The 15,744-nt window shown below is 38.9% G+C and overlaps 1 protein-coding gene across 10 annotated transcripts in view; it reads left to right on the top strand.

Moving 5' to 3' along the window:
* ZC3H14 (zinc finger CCCH-type containing 14) overlaps positions 1-15,744 on the top strand; it is a 43,521-nt gene continuing 27,777 nt past the window's right edge. For 8 of the 10 annotated variants that reach the window (XR_014795014.1, XM_084883931.1, XM_084883938.1 and 5 more), the window contains exons 1-9: positions 19-224; positions 695-737; positions 4,278-4,392; positions 7,034-7,074; positions 7,518-7,713; positions 8,023-8,452; positions 8,989-9,149; positions 9,736-9,836; positions 11,642-11,797. Coding sequence is in view for 9 of the 10 variants with exons in the window: in XM_084883931.1 (XP_084740057.1) it covers positions 189-224; positions 695-737; positions 4,278-4,392; positions 7,034-7,074; positions 7,518-7,713; positions 8,023-8,452; positions 8,989-9,149; positions 9,736-9,836; positions 11,642-11,797 (1,279 nt within the window). In the remaining variant the exon portion in view is untranslated. Of the gene's footprint in view, positions 225-285; positions 412-694; positions 738-4,277; positions 4,393-7,033; positions 7,075-7,517; positions 7,714-8,022; positions 8,453-8,988; positions 9,150-9,735; positions 9,837-11,641; positions 11,798-15,744 lie in introns of those variants that run through there. The other 2 variants (XM_084883932.1, XM_084883935.1) reach the window with 2 other exon arrangements.

Below are 15,744 nucleotides of genomic sequence, written 5' to 3'. Positions count from 1 at the left end.
GCAGGCGCGCTGCACCCGGCTCGCTCCGGGCGCCGGGACGCTGTGGGCGGGTCACGCAGACCGCGCACCCCGAAGCGGCGGTGGCCGTGGCGGTGGCTGTGGCCCGGGGGCTGCGTGCTGGAGCCGGCTCCGGGCTCTGGCTCAGCGAAGCGCCGCGCCGTGCTGAGCTCGCCGCCCGCCGCGGAGCCATGGAGATTGGCACGGAGATCAGCCGCAAGATCCGGGTGAGGCCCGCGGGGGGCGGGGGCGGGAAGCCGGGCCTCGGCGGCCGCGCGGTTGTCAGGAGTAACGGGGTGGTGGGCCCGGCCCGGACGCTGCGGCCTGGCCCCGGGCTGGCGGCGCCTCCCGGGGCCTGGGGGGCTGACCCGGCCCCGGGAGCTGCGGGGGAGCGGAAGGAGGCGGAGGTGGCCGGTGCGAGCCGTGCACCTCTCTCCGGAGGCTGCTGGAGGGCTCGCGGGGGAGGGGAGAGGGGACGGAGAAGGGGGGCCGGAGGACGCGGGAGGCGGCCCCGGTGGGGGTCGGGAGGATGGGCCCGGGCCCCGGCGCCTCCCCCCTCCCCCCGGCGCCCAGCGGGGCTGGAGGTGCGTGCACCCGCACAGTTAGCGTCTGCGTTGCAAGTCGGTTTTCCTAAGGGCCGCCGTTCTCTCACGTACGTTTGTCTTTTTTTTCTCTCCTCCCCATCATCCCCCCTCAGAGTGCCATTAAGGGGAAATTGCAAGAATTAGGAGCCTATGTTGGTAAGTTTTGTTGATTTTGTTAACCTAATGCAATTTGGAATTTGCAGCTAATTGTGTCTTAGTGAGTGCATTTTCCCCGATGTAATTTGCTGACTTTGAAGAAACCCTTTTTTGCTATCACGTCAGACAATCCCTGGTTACTTCTTTTCCTTGCTGTTTTACTTCTAATTGAAAGCTCTACATACAACCGTGTGTGTGTGTGTGTGTGTGTGTGTGTGTGTACCCTCTTCTGTGGTGGTTTGAAATTGTTTAGCTTCCTCTGTTGAGGCATGGTCGTATTTTTATTGTTTTCCCTATTTTGTTGGCTTTTCTTGATCTTCATGTTTCACAATTATTTTGCATTTGGGATGTTTGATGCTTTCTGGCATTTGCATCTGTTCAGTGAGTTTTATTTTCACTTCTCTTATTTATTTATTTACTTATTTTTTTTTTCTATTCCTCTCGCTTTTACCTCCTAACAGCAATGTATCCTCTTTGTTCTTTTGTGATTTTTATAATTTGAGCATTTACTTTGGGCCAGGCACTGAGCTTAACCTCTATGTGTATGCATTAGGCCATGGTAATCCTCAGGAGGACACTGGAAGGTAAGTGTAATATCCCCACTGTACAGGCAGGGAGATTGAGGCTTTGAGTGCTTACTTGAGCAAGATTGAGATTTGTTTGGCTGCAAAGCCGGTGCCTCCTATACAGATACTAGCTGTCACTTATGATGAAAGTGGTTCTCAAGGTGTGGAAGACTCCAAGGGACTCTGAAGTCAAAATTGTTTTGTTTTGTGTTTTGTTTTTTGAATATATTTTATTGATTTTTTACAGGGAGGAAGGGAGAGGGACAGAGAGTGAGAAAAATTGATCAGTTGTCTCCTGCACACCTCCTACTGGGGATGTGCCCACAATCAAGGTACATGCCCTTGACCAGAATTGAACCTGGGACCTTTCATTCCGCAGGCAGACGCTCTATCCACTGAGCCAGACTGGTTAGGGCCAAAATTGTTTTTTATATTAATACTGACATTTGTATTGTGCAAAAGCAATAGTGGGTAAAACTTCTGGTACTTGACCCTGAATCAAGAAATCAAGGTCTCAAAAAAAAAGAAAAAAGAAAAAGAAATCAAGGTCTCACACCAAACTTTAGGGGAAAGCATCATATTCTTTACTTGCAATTCTTTTTTTTTCTTTAAATATATTCCATTGATATTTTACAGAGAGGAAGGAAGAGAGATAGAGAGCCAGAAACGTCCAATGAGAGAGAAACATTGACCAGCTGCCTCTTACACACCCCCTACAGGGGATGTGCCCGTAACCAATGTACATGCCCTTGACCGGTATCGAACCTGGGACCTTTCTGTCAGCAGACCGACGCTCTACCGCTGAGCCAAACCGGTTTTGGCTTTACTTGCAATTCTTTTTTCTTTCTTTCTTTTTTTTAAAAATATATTTTATTGATTTTTATACAGAGAGGAAGGGAGAGAGATAGAGAGTTAGAAACATCGATGAGAGAGAGTCATTGATCATCTGCCTCTTGCACACCCCCTACTGGGGATATGCCCACAACCAAGGTACATGCCCTTGACCGGAATCGAACCCGGGACCCTTCAGTCCCCAAGCCGACGCTCTATCCATTGAGCCAAACCGGTCCCGGCTTACTTGCAATTCTTAAAAAAGCCCTTTTCACTTAAGAATGTAATGAAGCAGTGAAAATATATTTTTAAAATCCTGGCCCTTGATTACATTATTTAACATGCAGTGAGGAAGAAGGAAATACTTATAAATATATGCTTATAAAGTACTGTACAAACGTATAAAGTATTTCTGGCGTACACTGAAGCACGATGGGTTGTCTTTTAAGGAAAAGGATTTGTGTAATTGAGTTGAGAACTGAACTAGCCACCTTTATCATGGAACATTTTTAAATTATAAGGACTGACAAGCTAGTTACATACACTTGGGTAGTTTCCAGACATTTAAAAAATATATATATATATTTTACTGATTTTTTACAGAGAGGAAGGGAGAGGGATAGAGAGTTAGAAACATCGATGGGAGAGAAACATTGATCAGCTGCCTCCTGCACACCCACACTGGGGATGTGCCCACAACCAAGGTACATGCCCTTGACCGGAATCGAACCCGTTATCCTTGAGTCTGCAGGCCGAGCTCCATCCACTGAGCCAAACCGGTTTCGGCCAGACATTTTCTTGAAAGTTTGCAGAGGAAAGAACTGAGAGATTTTGCTGCCAGTGACAAAACAATTTGGTTTGGGGGGTGGAGGGGAGGCAGGGCAGGGCATGTAGGAGGCAGTGGGCTGATGTTCTCTCTCTCTCCTCATTGATGTTTCTATCTGTCCCTCTTTCTCTCTGAAAATCAGTAAAAATATTTTTTTAAAAAAACGCTAGGGCGGATTAATGGATTTTCATGTAACAATACAAAAAAAGGTTATTTGATACAGTTTTTGTTTCCATATTGCTACTAATCCTTAAGAAACTATCACTTGTTGAATTTTGGTGTAGTATCACAAAATAATACTCACATTATCTGCAGTATAGTTGTGCTTTTCTTGAACTGGATTTTTTTATATTTCTCCTTTTAACAAATGTCTGATAGTACTTCTGAAAGGAACCTTTCTGTCTGTTTAGAAATGTTATGAGTATTTAAGGTATTAAATAAATTTTTTTTTTGTAGGGATTAGAGTTCCTGATGAATGTCTTGCTTCCATACCTTCTCATTATGGTGGTTTTTGTTTTTGTTGATTTTGGTTCTTGATCTCACCCTCATAATCACTGTGTAGGAGGCTATTAGTATAAAACAAATGAGTTGAAATTATTTAATCTTAAGATGGAACTTTAAAATGATACAGGGTTTTTTGGTGGTTTTAGTTTATTTGATGTTGCTGCATGGTTGTTACCTTGAGTAATTGAAACCTGACTTTACTAAGGGTAAAGTTCTCTTGAGAAATGAGTGTCATTTTGAAACAGACACTAAACAAAACTCAGTTTGGTGGATGTCCATATGCTTTCTGGAAACTTCTCTGAAATTAGCATTTTTAAAACAATGATGGATATGTATGTACTCTCAAGTTTGTAATTTAAAATCTCTAGTTTTGTAAGTATTCATTATTCCAAATCCCATCCTTCTAGTAATTGAAATACCTATAGAATGAAGAGAAAAAAAAGCTATACCTTTTTTTTTTTTTTAATATATTTTGACTTTTTACAGAGAGGAAGAGAGAGGCATAGAGAGTTATTATAGAAACATTGATGAGAGAGAATCATCGATCAGCTGCCTCCTGCACAGCCCCAACTGGGGATGCGCCCACAACCAAGGCACATGCCATTGACTGGAATCGAACCCGGGACCCTTCAGTCCTCAGGCCGACGCTCTATCCACTGAGCCAAACCAGTTTCGGCACTTTTTTTTTTAAAAACATAATTCCTGTAGAGCTGAAATATTAATTCTTAGAGCTACATCTATATTTTCAAGCATGGCAACTTTAAATAGAGGGAAACACAAAAAAAGTTTTTATGTACTTTTCCTTTTAAATAGATGAAGAACTTCCTGATTACATTATGGTGATGGTGGCCAACAAGAAAAGTCAGGACCAGATGACAGAGGACCTGTCCCTGTTTCTTGGGAACAACACAATCCGATTCACCGTATGGTATGTTTCTGAATATTTACTCCTCAGACCAAAGTTTGGCACAAGTCAGAGCAGGTGTCCTCTCTGAAGAGGGGCTCCTGACAGGAGAGTCAGAGTCAGTGTGGGAGGCAGGTTGTGAGCAATGAGCACAGCCTTTGGAGCCAGACTGCCAAGGTTGAATCCTCATCTGCCTCTTGCCTTGGTTTCTCCATGTGTAAAACGTGAATAGTAAATCACCTTTATAGGGTCCTTTGAGGGCTAGTGAGCTAACACATGTAATGTGCTCACAGCTGTGTCCGGCCACTAGCAAGTACTTAGTATATGTGTTAACTGTAGTTTCTGTGTTTCTCTTGTAAATGTCTTCATCTTTTTTTTAATATATTTTATTGATTTTTCACAGAGAGGAAGAGAGAGGATTAGAGTTAGACACATCAATGAGAAAGAATCATCGGTCAGCTGCCTCCTACACACCCCCTATTGGGGATGTGCCCGCAACCAAGATACATGCCCTTGACCAGAATTGAACCTGGGACCTTTCAGTCCGCAGGCTGATGCTCTGTCCACTGAGCCAAACCGGTTTCGGCATTGTCTTCATCTTATTATTCCTCTCATTTAGCCTAAATAGGCTGCAGGTGTTCTTTTGAACTGGGTTGACTTCCTAAATTGCTTTCTCTGAGTTCATTCTGAGGGGGCAAGGATTTTGACAGAATTTCAGATTAAATTTTTTAAAGTTTAGAACTTTTTGAAGTTTGGAATTTTAAGATAGGCAACTTGGTATTCAAATATAAATCAGTATTATAATCTTCAGTGTCCTTTTAGGCCTTTCGTTAAAACCACTGACTAGCAGCATAAGATTAAGTTTAAGAAGTCAGGTTCTGGAACCAGGTTTCAGGTGGACAGAGTGATGATGTGGATGAGAACAGAGCAAGAAGTCCCCTTAGGGCTCCTCGCACTGGAGACCACCAGTTACAGCACAAGCGGATGATGGAGCAGAAAGTGAGCGAGCGGAACGGCCTGCTTAATGTGAAAGGCCGGAGACTGGGACAGGGAATAGGAGGCACTAAGGAGGAATATGAAGAAGCTGGTTAACTTTCTGCCATTAAACCAAAAGCTTATCTTGAAGGTGATTTTGCCCCAGGAGGTAAATGAATGCTTTACAATCCTTCTGAAACTTGCTTGAAATGCCACCCAGGATTCTCTAGTTTGTATTATAGTTTTGGAGAACATGATGTACAGTGGTTGATCCTCAAATGTTTTAGTACATAGTGTGCGTGACCTAACCCACTTGTTTACAGCTTGTCCCCAAAATGTACCCTCCGTACCTCCCAAAAAAGATCAAGGTGTTTTGCCTGGGGAAATGACCATTATCGTGAGTGCTTTTTTTAAAGTCTTCAGCAGTCCAGGTACTTGTTTCATGTACATTTTTATGACCTGACTTCTGGTTTAACCTTTTTTTTAAAATATATTTTATTGATATTTTACAGAGAGGAAGAGAGAGAGACAGAGAGCTAGAAACTTCAGTGAGAGAGAAACATCAACCAGCTGCCTCCCGCACTACCCCCTACTGGGGACGCGCCCACAACCAAGGTACACGCCCCTGACCGGAATCGAACCCGGGACCCTTCAGTCCGCAGACCAACGCTCTACCATTGAGCCAAACCGGTTTCGGCTGGTTTAACCTTTGATCACTTTAGTTTTGAGTCCCTCTAAAATTAATATAGGAGATTGACCTAGTGTATTATTTCTTAGATAACTTGATGGAATGTGTTAGACAAATTTCTTACATAAACATACTGCTAATTGAATTTGAATTTAAAATCAAATTAATTCAACTTTTTCACCTTGCCATAAGTTCAGTTCTTTAATATGTACTGACGCAAGTGATAGTGTCTATCATTTGGCACTTTGCTTTCCTAAGTTAAATGGTTCATTGACAATGGTCCCAAATTATCCTTCGGAGCCCTGCTGGAGTTGTGTCCTAGGCAACAGTGGCATATGACTGGGTTCGGGGTGAAACATACTGAGCTATTTCTGGTGTTTCAGGAGGCATGGCCTCATGGGAGGATTGTAAGGCAAATTTGCCTTGTACATAACTAAAATAAAATAGGTAATATTATAAGCAGGGTTATGGTCTGTGCTTGTTTTCAGCATTTGTTTTGTAAATAACAGATACAGTGAAATGTGATAGTATATTTTGAGATTAAGTTTTCTTACCTCAGAATTAAGTTTTTTTCCAGAAACCATATGAGTAGATAAAAATAATTTAAATAATGCCTAAATAATTGTAATAGTAAGCTGTAGTACAAGTGTGTGTGATATTTTATCTTTTACCATCAGTTATATTGCATCTTTAGTCCTTAGGAAACAAAATTCATCCTTTTAGATAAGACTTTGTGCTCAAGTCATATTCTGGCACTTATTTTTGCAGAGGTTAGATGTTGAAAATAGTGATAAAAATGATTTTTAATTGGCTCTTGTAGTATTCATGTAAAGCCTTTTTAAAATGTGATACTTAATATCATTTATCCATTAAATACCATTTAGTATAATTTATCAATATTTATCTGAAGGTTGATTCCATAATGTCATCAAATTTAGAGTGGTAGTTGAAATAAAATCTTTCTTGATTAAGGAAACTTAAGATTTTTTTGTTTTCTTTTAGGCTTCATGGTGTATTAGATAAACTTCGTTCTGTTACAACAGGTAAGATTCATAAAAATGGGCTTTTGGGGTGATTTGCTATAGCATATGATTGCTTTCTTTCTAAAGCCATTTAAACTGCTTTGGGGAACGAACACATAAATTTGGAAACAGTTCATTTGAACATTTTTTAGGAAGCACATATTGTTACAAATTTAATAGCAGTACATTTAATATAATTCAAAGATAATTTAAATAAGGGAAGGGAACTATGCATTTTATCCTAAGGAAGTCATTATAGAATTGTGCAACAGTTCAGTTTCAAGGATATTTCAATATTTTATAATTGAAAATTAGTTAAAAGTTCAGTAATAGTAAATTACTATGCATGGAATAATATTGAGCCATTAAAAATGTTGTGAACATGTATAACTTAAATTGGTGATGAACAAGGGGAAGGATCAAAGTAATAAGATAGTATAGAAGGATTATGTTTTTCTTTCCAGACCCCTCTAGTCTAAAGTCTTCTGACACCAACATATTCGATAGTAACCTGCCTTCCAACAAGAGCAGCTTCAGTCGGGGCGACGAGAGAAGGCACGAAGCTGCAGTGCCACCCCTTGCAGTTTCTAGCACCAGATCTGAGAAAAGAGAGTCCAGAGTTTCTTCAAGTTCACAGGAGCAGAAAGCCACTAATGTCAGGTAAGAGTTCTGTGTAGACCACCTATGGACAGATGGGGGTATATGTGACATTTACATAGTTTCCATATCTTTGAATTGCTCCTTTCAGAAAGTTTTGGAAATGGTGAGGTATGTGGTCATGAGCAATTTTTAAAATAAAAAGTGGATGAGATCAAAGTATGATTACCTGAAATATTGTAAATCAAAGTTTAAAACAAAAAAGCCATTTCAAAGTAGTTTTTAGTGACTACCTTACAATTTAAATATTCTTTGACTATTGATCATATTCCTCTAAATTGGTTGTAATATGTTTGAGTGTGTGTTTAATAGGCAGAGTTATGACGACGGAGCTGCAACCCGATTAATGTCAACAGTGAAACCTCTGAGGGAGCCAGCACCCTCTGAAGATGTGATTGATATTAAGCCGGAACCAGATGACCTCATTGATGAAGACCTCAATTTTGTGCAGGAGAATCCCTTATCTCAGAAAAAACCCACAGTGACACTCACATACGGTTCTTCTCGCCCTTCTATTGAAATTTATCGACCACCTGCAAGTCGAACTGCAGATGGTGGTGTTCATTTAAACAGGTTGCAATTTCAACAGCAGCAAAACAGTATTCATGCTGCCAAGCAACTTGATGTACAGAACAGCCGGGTATATGAAACAGGACGTTTGTGTGAACCAGAAATGCTTAACAGCTTAGAAGAGACTTACAGTCCTTTCTTCAGAAATAATGCAGAAAAAATGAGTATTGAGGTTTGTATGTACTTGTGAATCTTGCCTCATTAGGCTGAAAATTGGCAGTAAATAGTATGTGAAATAACTAAATACCATACATATTGCAAGTTTATGTTAAGCTTATTTTTGTATGCTCAGCATATTATACCAATCAGATTTTCTTCGCCATGACTAACTTCTACAAGTGTATATTACACCTTGTTTACTTTCTTGTGATGCCAACATGTGAGATAGTTTTAACAATACCTTACAGTTTTGGTGGGATTTTAGGTCAATTTTTAGATTTCTTATGGCATTTATTGGTAAAGAAGTAACTATTTTGTTAGTTTCCTCAACAGTGCTAGTTGCTGCTGCTTATAAATGAATGTAAAGCACTAGTTGTTGTTTTTGTTAAAGGTTGGCTATTAGAGAGATAATATTCATATTTTTATAAGAAACCAGGAAATAGCCCATGAATTATTAATATGATTGGCTTTTTCTTAAAAAGAAAAAATTCTGTGGTAGAACTTTGTTATTTTCTGAGACTAGGTAAGCATGAATTTATCTGATTACAGGAAGAAAATTTTCGGAAGAGAAAGTTGCCTGTGGTAAGTTCAGTTGTTAAAGTAAAAAAGTTTAACCACGATGGAGAAGAGGAGGAGGACGATGATGATTGTGGGTCTCGTACAGGAAGCATCTCCAGCAGTGTGTCCGTGCCTGCAAAGCCTGAACGGAGGTACCTGAACACAACTGTAACTTAACCTTGAATTGCTTGGCGGCGCCTTCTGTGTTTCTTGAAGAGGATAGCCTAAAAATAAAAAAATTAATAGCATATAAGCATAAACCATATTAATGAAAGGAAAACTGCTTAAAATTGGAGAAATTGCTGAGAATATTAAAAATTAATATGGGTGGGAAAGTTGATCAGATTTATTATTTTAAATAGTAACAAGGTTTCAGTTTAGTTGGCATTTCCTAAAGACAGCTGCTAGTTTGTTCAAAACCTAAGAGAAGGTCCTGGGCCACTGGCTTAGTTGGGTGGATTGTCCTGTACAATAAAAAGTTTATGGCTTTGATTACTAGTCAGGGCACATATCTAGGTCGTGGGTTCGATTTCCAGTTAGGGTGCATGTGGAGGCAACAGATTGATGCTTCCCCCTTCGTTCACCCCCTCCTCTCTCTCTAAAATCAGTAAAAATATATCCTCAGGTGAGGATGTAAAAAAAAAAAAAAAAACTTAAAAGAAGGCTGTAGTAAAGGCATAATGGCTAGCACATAAAGAATTCAAATCCATAATTAAAATGTTTTGTTAACTTTTTTAGACCCTCACTTCCTCCTTCTAAACAAGCTAATAAGAATCTAATTTTGAAGGCAATATCTGAAGCTCAAGAATCTGTAACAAAAACAACTAACTATTCTACAGGTAATTTAAATGAATTATGTTTTCATTAAGTAAGAGATTTCTATAACTCTTAAGTAAGCTAGAAATGATGATCACCAAGTTGTGGTGAAATAAAGAACCCTACCCAATGTCAAGACCAAGGTGCGGTTCAGAAGAATGGTTTTAAAAGGAGATTAGGCCAGTTTGAGAAACTTTCCCAACTGTCAGGAATTTATTTCTTTGAGCAACTGTCATGTCTTTTACTCCCTCTTTCCAGTTTGTGTCAAATAGATAATATAAATTATTACATGTTTTAAAGCAGAGGAGATGAGGCAGCTATAATCTGATCATACAAAAAAGCTCATTCTGAAATGCAAACCATAGCATGGATGTCATGTCATTAAATTCTGTACTCTGTGCCCCATATGGTAGAGCTGGGTGTGAAATTTCATTAATAAGCTGTAATGATTACTTTAAATTTTATTTTTGCTGCCTATTTGATGGTTCTTTTAGAGCTGTTCTGCTTTTTCATATTTCTTTTGCTACCCCTTCCTAGAGTGACGGAAACTATAAGCTTGCTTTTGATCCTGATAGTCATCTGTCTCGCTGCTTCTCTTTTAACCTCTAAACATGAAATTGAACAGGTTTTGCATATAGGATAAGAATTCTCAGGCAAACTGAACAATTCTTTTATTTACATTCCCATTTTGTCACTATATTTAAAATGATAATAAGGGTAGAGAATTTTACTCATTTGTGAACTAGAAATATTTTGCTTTCATAATAGTTGGATATTGTCCAAGTTTTGTTTTGTTTTTCTTGAGAAATAGCATTGAAATTCTTTATTTACCTAGTTTATCTAAATTACAATTTGAGCTTGTTAATGGGATCATGAAGTAGAACCTAAATTGCATTTGGTTAAAATGTATATGTGCTTCAATGTATATGTGGCATGTGGTTTAAAGTGTGTAAATGCTGTTTATACACATGGAGCACATAGAGGTGTTTAAGTCAAGTTATCTTATCCCTTGAGAATATTGTAAGAAAAAATGAAGTGATATCTATGAACTGTTTAAAGCTCCTCATGTTCTAAAATAAAGGAGCATTTATGTTTAATACTAGAGGCCTGGTGCACAAATTTTGTGTACAGAGGGGCGGGAGTTTCCCCTTTAGCCCTGCCTGTACCTTCTCTAATCTGCGAATCCTTGGGGGATGTCTGACTGCCGGTTTAGGCCCGATCCTGGGCATCTCTCTCACAATCCTGGACTGCTGGGTCTTTATTGCTTACCTGCCTGCCTGGTCATCTCAACTGCCCCCCGCCCCGTGCTTTGTAGACCTAAACACCCCCAACTCCCCCCCCCCCCCCCCCCCCGCCAGCTTGGTCGCTCCCAACTGCCCCCCCTCCCCCCCAACTGCTGGCCTGGTCGCCCCACGTAGCCTGCTGTAAAGTCATTTGGTTGTCCCTCACTAACCCCCCTGTCGGGGTTAGCCCCACACAGCCTGGTAGCCCCACACAGCCTGCTTGTTCAGTATTTGGTCTTCCCTCAACCCTTCTGCTGGCCTGGTCATAGGCAGCCATCTTGTGTGTGAGGATCTAAGGGCAGAGGATGGGGTGGGGATTGGGTGGAGGTGAGCTATCGGGGCAGGGGGGGAGAGGAGAAACAATTGTAATAATCTGAACAATAAAGATTTGTTAAAATTTAAAAATAATAATAAATAAATAAAATGGGGGGAAAAAAGAATGTGAGGATCAATTTGCATATTACCTCTTTATTATTTAGGATGACTGTTGAGTTTGATGTATTACTACATTTGCATTTCCATCTTTTTTGCTTTTTATATAAAAGTCTCGCAGAAACAGACGCTTCCAGTTGCTCCCAGAACTCGAACTTCTCAAGAAGAATTGCTGGCGGAAATGGTCCAGGGGCAAAGCAGGACCTCTAGAATAAGTCCCCCCATTAAAGAAGATGAAGCAAAAGGAGATAATATAGAAAAAGGTCAAGGTAATAATTTAAATGCTATTTCATCCTCTATTGTACTTTTTTCATGAACCACTAAATATTTTCTTATGGGTGTTTATGAAATGTTATATTATGAGAAAAGTGCGCACTAGCCCAAAAATAGAATAAGAAGGGACCATGAGGAATCTATATTTACATATTTCAGAGTTTTAAAAACGTTTTTATCAGGGAAGTTTTTATTGTTCTCAAAGAGGAAAGAATAGTGCAATGAATTTTCATGAACTCAGTCATCCAGCTTTAGTATTATCAATATTTTGCTGGTCTTTCGAATGTGCCATTTTAAAGATACATAGATCTCTACATTAAAGCTTTCCTTTTTGTTAATTCTCCTGTTCTCTTGAATTTGAAATCTTATCTTTAAATCTCCCTTTTCTGACCATCCTCCCTCTCTGTGACCTGCCAGATGCCTTATGTCTCAGTGGCCCTACTTTATTTATCCCATCGTGCCTGACAAACTACAGTTAGCTTCGGGCTGATCTTTCTGCTTCCTTTCTCTCAGCTCCTATGCCCGACTCCTGCACACTCTTCATCTAAAGTATGACTGTGACTTCTTTGTCAGAGCATTTAGTGTGTGAGTCCCCCACATACACCTCCCAGGGCCTGGCCCAGAACTAATGCCATCAACTTGGTCTTTCAACAGCTTCCTTGTCTGGCCCTGATTCGGCCCAGCCCTTCCCCCGCTGCTTTCCACTGTTTCTCCCATCCCCATTAGGAAATATTCTAGTTTCTTTTTCTCTTCTGTGATTTGAATTTATTTTAAAATCCCACCAAAAGTATAAGCTCATCATGTTGTTTCTAATTTACACTTTGCTAAGACTGGAATATGTTTATTATTCCTCTTCATCTGTATCCTTTAAATAATTCCAGGTTCATCTCAGATTTACTTGTTTCATGAAGCTTTATGAGTTTATCCTATATTTGTTTCTTTGTTCTCTCTTTTAAAAAAATCTTTGATTGTACTGTACAATTTCCATGTCAAGGTTATTTGCAGTTCCAATAAAGGATGAACCTGAGCACAGGAAAACCGCAAGCCAGCCAGGAGGTAGTAACTGGGAGGTGTGAGTGGGCCAGTTTGAGAAGGGCAACTGAGTTTGAGCTTCAGTAGAAATAGGAATGGCAGTAGATTGAATGAAGCCCATGATTTCATGATATTTGTAACTTTTTTTTACAGTGATGATTTTAAAAAGTAGACCCTTAATTAGTCACTTTTTGGAAAATAATAGATTATAAACGAAGTAAATAATTGAGCATTTCTACTGTCTTTCCTTTAAGAATGGTGCCACTTGGTAACAAAGTGGTATAGGAGTTAGCACATATTTTTGTAAGTAAAGTTTTCTTGGAACCACCATGCTTATTCATTTATGTATTATCTCTGGCTGTTTTTGTTCTATAACCATAGAATTGAATAGTTGCAACAGACCATGTAACCCACATAACCTAAAATAGAAGAAGTGACAGAAGCATCTTATGAAATCATTCTAGCTAATAAAAGGAAAATCAGCCATTTTGTACCTCCTGATGAAAGAATAAAATTCTACCTTAGTCTTGCCAGAGTGATCAAGTCTGATAACAGCGGTCAGCTTGAAGGAAGTACAAAGGCCAAGGAAGCATATTGGCTGACCTACCCCTTGTGTGTATAGCAAGCAAAGTGCAGTTTCTGGGAGTTACATAGGTTAGAAAGCCAAGAGTTCTAGATTAAAAGACTTAAAAGACAAATTAAAATAAAGGTGGTAAAGTTAAACTCTAGTGTCTAGGGCTTGTGGGATAAAACTACAAAGAAACACTATTACTGTGAAAGGCAATAGTGACTCTTTTGGAGAGGACTTACTAGGATGGAGCTTGTGAGGGGGCTTCTCAGGTGCTGACATAGCTACTTCCTTGGCCTAGAAGACAGTTGTAAGGATGTTTTTGCCATATGAAAATTCATTGAGCTGTTATTTGTTTTGTGTGGTTTTCTATATCATTGTTTTGTTTTATTTTTTTATTTTTTTATTTTTATTTTTAAATATATATTTTATTGATTTTACACAGAGAGGAATTGAGAGGGACAGAGAGTTAGAAACGTCGATGAGAGAGAAACATCGACCAGCTGCCTCTTGCACACCCCCCACTGGGGATGTGCCCGCAACCAAGTTCCAGTACATGCCCTTGACTGGTATCGAACCCGGGACCTTTCAGTCCGCAGGCCGATGCTCTATCAACTGAGCCAAACCGTCCCGGCTCATTGTTTTGTTTTAAAATGAGACAATAGAAGTGATATCAAGGACCTTTACTGATGGAGGACTATTACTGCTCTTACTGGATTCATTTGTTCAGAAGTACAAAGTGACACTCTGCAAAAAGCCATTATTAGTCAGTGTGCTTACTCATTGTTTTACAGGTTTTTCTATGACAGGTTTTGTTTTTTTTTAAATATAGATATAAGTTGTTCATAGTGTTCTCTCATTTCTCGAGCTTCAGTATTTTTACTAGCCTACCCTAGCACCTCACAATATTTGTATGTTTTCTCTTATTTTTAATATATTCAATTTTAAAATGAATTTTTCATAGTCTGTCTTTTCAAATGTATACATTTAGGCTATAAATTTCTCTTGATGTGGTTTCACTGCATATCACATATTTTGATACAATATGTTTTCATTATTCTAAGCATCTTTAATTCCCACTTAGATTCTGATCCATGGATTATTTGGAAGTGTTATTAATTTACATGCATGGAGATTTTTGTTATTTGTCTTTTAATCTTTTTTTCCTTTTTATAGAACTGACGTTATTGCTTTGTAGTCAGGTAATGTGATATGTATTTTTGAAAATTAAGACTTAAGACTATTTTATGTGCATTTTAGAAGAAAGTGGACTCATTGTTGGCTTGAGAATTTAGCATTTAGTAGATAAAGCTCTACATGTTAAAATGTTCGTCTTGATCTTGCTGCGTCCTTGTTCTGCTTGACTCGGTAATTGAGAGAAGGTCTTGAGGTTGCCCATCAGGATGACAAGCTTATCTTAATTTCTCTATACTTCTGTGGCTTTTAAACTAGGTGCATGCATATTTAAAATAGTTACATCTTCTAGATGAGTCGAACCTTTTATCTTTATGAACTTTTATATCAAATGATGCTTTTATCTGATATTAATATTGCCAATTAGTATTTTCCTCATCTCTCTGTTTTCCATGTCTGTTTTAAGTCTTTTCTATCTTTATGCTTTGGGCATATTTATCTCTTAAATGTCATAAAGCTAGATTATTATTTTTTAATTGTTTCTGAGTTTGTCCTACATTGGAGAGTTTAAATGATTCACATTTATTATTATTTTAATAGAACCTATGTTTTTAATTTTATTTATTTATTTTTTATTTTTTTTTTGTGCGTGTTTTTTTGTGTTTTTTTTTTTAAATTTTAATCAGAAGAAAACTTGTTTTATCCATCTTGTAAGGGTGCTTGAAATATACAGGGGTGGGAAAAGTAGGTTTACAGTTGTGAGTATATGAAAGAAACAGTTTCTTCTTGTACTATTATTAACTACTTTATTAAATTTTTTCTTATATTTTTTATTAAATTATTATCTGTGTACATATCTTACCATTGTTCCTCCCCTCCCATACATGCCCTCCCTTCTCAGAGTTTTGTGTCCATTGGTTGTACTTATATGCATGTATACAAGTCCTTCAGTTGATCTCTTATCTCCCCCAGATCTCCCTACCCTTACCACTGTAATTTGACAGTCTGCTTGTTGCTTTACTGTCTCTATATCTATCTTTTGGTTCATCAGTTTATAATGTTCTTTTTTATCCATAAATGAGTGAGGTCATGTGGTGTTTCTCTTTCATTGACTGGCTTATTTCACTCTGCATGATGTTCTCTAATTCCATCCAGGCTGCTGCAAATGATAAGAATTCCTTCTTTTTTATGGCAGCTTAGTATTCCATT

The sequence above is a fragment of the Pipistrellus hanaki genome (assembly GCF_964339955.1).
Source record: "Pipistrellus hanaki genome assembly, chromosome: 1".
Taxonomy (NCBI): Eukaryota; Metazoa; Chordata; class Mammalia; order Chiroptera; family Vespertilionidae; genus Pipistrellus; species Pipistrellus hanaki.
Note: the sequence above shows the minus strand (reverse complement) of the source record. Positions and strands in the feature narration are given on the sequence as shown.